The sequence below is a fragment of the Oryza glaberrima genome, chromosome 8, assembly GCF_000147395.1.
Source record: "Oryza glaberrima chromosome 8, OglaRS2, whole genome shotgun sequence".
NCBI classification, from domain to species: Eukaryota; Viridiplantae; Streptophyta; class Magnoliopsida; order Poales; family Poaceae; genus Oryza; species Oryza glaberrima.
The window spans coordinates 14,275,616-14,280,430 of NC_068333.1; the positions used below are offsets into that span (position 1 = coordinate 14,275,616).

Genomic DNA, 4,815 nt, shown 5'->3' on the forward strand with positions numbered 1-4,815 from the left:
AAATGAAAAAGAAAGAAAGAAAGGAAGGGAGACATGAGACATGAGATGGCCAAGTGGATTAGGGTCGGCCGGCGGCCGTGATCGACCAACATCATGCATGCATGCATGCAAGGGGTGACGTCATGACGAGATACGGAGTGTGGGGATCCACGGCCGCCCCCGTTCACACTATCGCCATTTACTAATCCGCATAGGGTTGGCGGTGGGCCCACCCTCCCCGCCTTAGCGTTCACACCTGTTCCTTTCCCGCGCTTCGGATTCGTAGTTTTTATATATAAAAGAAAAAGAATAGAAATGATGGAGCTGTGCTGAACTAGTCGTCGTCTTCGTCGGGCTAGCAGCTAGCTTAGCGTATATATAAGAGTCGACGAGGGCGAGCGAATTCATTCCATCATCCGCACCAACACCATTATATTACCCACACATCGCCACCATTGCCGGCCATGTCTGCCGCCGCCTGCATCTCCTCCTTCCCTCCACCGCCAATGGCCGCCGCGGCGGCGCCGGCGCCGGAGACCACCATCGACGTCTTCGTCGTCGCCAACCACACGCCGGTGACCGCCGCCGCCGACAAAAGGTACAGCATCGTTCAGTGTACTGTGTCTCGATCGAGATCTTTAATTTCTCCTCGTTTGAGTTTGCTTGAATTCTTCATGGTTTTTCTGATCGATCCTGGCCGCATGCAGCAGCTGCGAGGGGGACGTCGTCGCCGGCGGCGGGAGGACGGTGAGGAGGCCGCGGGCGGTGGCGCGGACGCTGGAGTGCGAGCGGCGGGTGGTCGGCGAGGGGTTCGCGGTGAGGAGGGGCATCGGGAGGAAGGAGCTCGACAGCCTCGATCCTTTCATCTCCCTCGACGAGTTCGAGTGTACGTACTGTACCACCACCCATCTACCATCATCTGCCTCTTCTCTTCTCTCGCTCATCTCGCCTCCATCTCTTCCCCTCTAGTGTACAAAAGTTGAAAACGTCTTTAACTGAATCCCAAAAAATAAAACTGTCCCTTACAAGATGAGGATTTTTGGATTAATTAAACGGCTGGACGGTTTTATAGCATTGAGCACATACTAATACCTGTTCTTTTAAGTAAGTGATGTCATTAACTTTTTTATGATGTTTGATCATCTTATTTTTTTTTAAAAAATGATTCAGTATCATTTATTATGTTGTTATTTGTTTTATCATTAACGGAATTCAAGAATGACTTTTTTTAATGGTTGTAGTAAATTTTTGAATAACTGAATAAGACAAATGTTCAAATTTCAGTCAAAAGTTAACAGCGTCATCTATTAAAAATGAGATGGAGTATCAATGACGTTCCTACATGTAACTACCCAATGTCCTTAGACACCAGGTAGCTTGTCTATTTCTAGCTATTTTATATCATATTAATCATCATATAACTCAAAAATTAGACTATAAGTAATTTTTATTTTGAGTTCACCAACGGAGGATATTATGTGGGCACACGAATTAATTAGTTGGAGTAACCAGTGATCAAGAAAAATGGTTTCCAAACGGATATATGTTGAGTATCGTGTAATGTCCCTTCAGGTCACCAACTAGCTCTTATATGATTATTCAACAGAGTATTCACACCTTCTTAACGTTCCCTTTCTGTTTCTATTTTACAGTTTCTCCACCAGCCGGCTTCCATGATCATCCCCACAGAGGTTTGTGATTTCTTAATCCCCGTTGATACAGCTGTGCATAGTTTTATATTTACACGCTAATCTCATGAACAATTAATTTAGCTTAAGTTTTAATAAAGTATAGTTATTATATATTATTCCTGAATTCTGATCTTACAGTTTTCTTCCATTTTGTATGTGGCACCTGTTCCTTCAGGATTCGAGAATGTTACCTACATGCTCGAGGTAACTAATTAACAGTTTGATTCATTTCCATCAACAATATTGTAGTATTGGCGTATCAGTTGTAATAGGAAAACCACCAAGAATATATTTAATCTGTCACACAATTCCATCTCATTCTTTCTAAAAGAATATTTAGTGACAAATTAACTGTTGTTCTTAACTAATTTTAATTTGTTGTTTTCAGGGAGGCTTCAGTTACCATGACTTTTCAGGCCACAAGGGCACCATCAACACAGGAGATGTTCAGGTTAGGTCTCCAACTGTACCATTAAACTTAGAGTTGGACTACTCAGAGCAATATCCTTTATAACTTGTCCCGGTTTTCCTTTTTCCTTATTTTCGTTGAAATTAACAGCCTAACAACAACTATGAATAGTGTTATAGTACTGTTCTTCAAGTAATTACTTCTCCATTTCAAATTACTTGTCGTTCTAACTTTATCTAAAGCCAAACATTTATATCATTGACATTTACTTTCTAAAAGTTCATATAATTTAACATCATAAGTTTATTTTTTAGATTCACCATAAAAAAGACTTTCATAATATATAATTCACTTGTAGTTATAATAGCTAGACGAATTTTTAGAAATATATATTAATGGCTAAAGCTGATACAGGTGTTTGAACTATGACAAAAGATATAACGACAATAATAATTTGAAAGAGTAATATAATCGGGTACAGAGATGTAGGGGTAGTACTTATTAAAGACATTAATTCCTCGAGAACGACTTGTCTGAAAACTGAGTTAATTGTATTTACTTTCTGAAAACTTGAAATGACTATGACATAGTGTCAGCGTGTGATCACTAGTGGAGTAGGTACTCTAAACATGCAAAATGATGCTATCTACTTTTTTTAATAGTGAAGTACAACTCGTGGCATCTATTCATCTGGAATATACACAACCATTGCATATTGCCGTCACGCCGAAGAAAAAGGAACAAAAGGTTACTATCGAACAAATAAGAAAGAACACTATGTTTGATTGTTCTAGGGGATAAAGCTGGAGTTCTACTCCAAGTAGTTTGAGATTTATACACCTGGAAATTATTTATGGCTCTTTGAAACGTAGGAATCTTACAGGAGAAGTCCTCTAAAACTCTTCCATTCCGAATGCGACCTGAACTTAAACTTCCACTGGATACCTTTTGATTGACTATAAGACTATTTTCTGTGCATTTTGCAGTGCATGAGATGCAACTTTGCTTGTTACTTTTGATAACCACAAAAGGATTTTTGACAACAAACAGTAGGGGTCATTTTTAAAATAAATTGATCAAACGAATTCATGTGCAGATTAATTGGAAAGGAACAGAGGGAATATTGGTTATGTTCTTCCCTCTTCTTTCGCAACTTACCTCCATTGTTTTCTGTGCATATTTTTTAAAATGTTAAATGTATGTCTTTTCAAAAAAAATATTAAAAAAAATTGCTTTAAAAATCATATTAATCTATTTTTCAATTTTTTTAGTTTAATAATTAATTAATCTCGCTCTGATCACTTGCTTTGTTTTCCATGTAACTTGCCTCCCGAACTCAGCCCGGTAAAGAGAGCTAACTTGGTGTATGCATGGTTGTCGTTGGCAGTGGATGACGGCGGGGCGCGGCGTGGTGCACGCGGAGATGCCCGGCGGCCATGGCGTCCAGAGGGGCATCAACCTCTGGATCAACCTCTCCTCCAAGGACAAAATGTACTCTTCTTCTTCCTGTGCCTCTCTCATCAGCCGCAGCAATGGCGGCTACTACGTAACAGTTGCTGACCACTCGCTGTGCCGTGCCGTGCCGTGGCCATGATGCGTGCGTGCGTGCAGGGTGGAGCCGAGGTACCAGGAGCTGGCGAGCCACGACATCCCCGCCGTGGAGCGCGACGGCGTGTCCGTCAAGGTGATCGCCGGCGAGGCCCTGGGCGCGCGCTCGCCGCTCCAGACGCGCACCCCGGCGCTCTGCCTCGACGTCGCCATGCGGCCCGGCGCGCGTCTGCGCGCGCCCGTCCCGCCCGGGTGGAGCGCGTGCTCGTACGTCATCGACGGCGAGGCCGTCTTCGGGGACGAGGCCGCGGCGGCGGGCGCGCACACCTGCGTCGTGTTCGGCGGCGGAGGCGACGGCGTGGCCGCGCGGGCGACGGAGCGCTCCGCGGCGAGGTTCCTGCTGGTGGCGGCGCGGCCGCACGGCGAGGCCGTGGTGAAGGACGGGCCGTTCGTGATGAACACCCGGGAGGAGGTGGAGCAGGCCAGGGACGACTACCGGAACCGCCGCAACGGCTTCGAGATGGCCGCCGGCTGGAGCTCCGACCACGTTGCCACCGCCGCCGCAGCGCACTGATGGTCACCGGCGACGGCGAGGCCGGTGACCATGGTGTCATCAGCTCATCCAGGTCGCAGGTGAACGCTGCGTTTGCGCGGGAGGATAGGAATTTTAGGGAATTTCGTTGCAAAGTTGATGTAAGATAAAATGGAGGATTAGGTGTGCCGTGTGAAACTCCTGTAAAATAACCTTATGCGAATATTGAATTTCGTTCAATTTTTGTGTTTGAAACGATGTTAAAACTTACTGATCAAATTTATGGGTGGTCATCTTGTGTGAGAATCAAATTTATGCCATTGAATCATCTTGCAGAATAGCTACTTCAGCTGCTACATTGCTAATCTGAATTTCATTGTATAAAATACAAATGGAGAACGAAGTGTTTTTTTTTTCTTTTTGTTGTTCTGGGTGGTCATCTTGTTTATGTTTCCATGGAACGTCAAACATGCCTTTGTGCCAAAATGCCATTTTAGAAAACAGAGCTAGTTTGTTCTCTCCATGGTATATCCTTTGTAGTGTCTTGTTAAATGCAGAACATAATGTATATCAGTTTGATGAAAAACTAGGCGATAAACCTGCCGATTGTGAATAGGATTAAACAAACAATTTAAGGTGCAACACAGCTGCATGGT

The 4,815-nt window shown here is 44.1% G+C and overlaps 1 protein-coding gene across 2 annotated transcripts; it reads left to right on the plus strand.

Annotated features, from left to right (window-relative positions):
• The first annotated feature begins 318 nt into the window (after positions 1 to 318).
• Positions 319 to 4,494, plus strand: LOC127781325 (pirin-like protein). 2 transcript variants are annotated; one of them, XM_052308265.1, is made up of 7 exons: positions 319 to 577; positions 690 to 865; positions 1,632 to 1,670; positions 1,846 to 1,874; positions 2,059 to 2,121; positions 3,467 to 3,570; positions 3,691 to 4,494. In XM_052308265.1, the coding sequence occupies exons 1-7, from the start codon at positions 444 to 446 to the stop codon at positions 4,199 to 4,201; spliced, it is 1,056 nt and encodes a 351-aa protein (XP_052164225.1). In that variant the 5' UTR covers positions 319 to 443; the 3' UTR covers positions 4,202 to 4,494. The 2 variants fall into 2 exon arrangements, with proteins under 2 accessions (XP_052164225.1, XP_052164224.1); XM_052308264.1 differs by having other exon boundaries at positions 687 to 865; positions 3,691 to 4,493.
• The last annotated feature ends 321 nt before the right edge of the window (positions 4,495 to 4,815 follow it).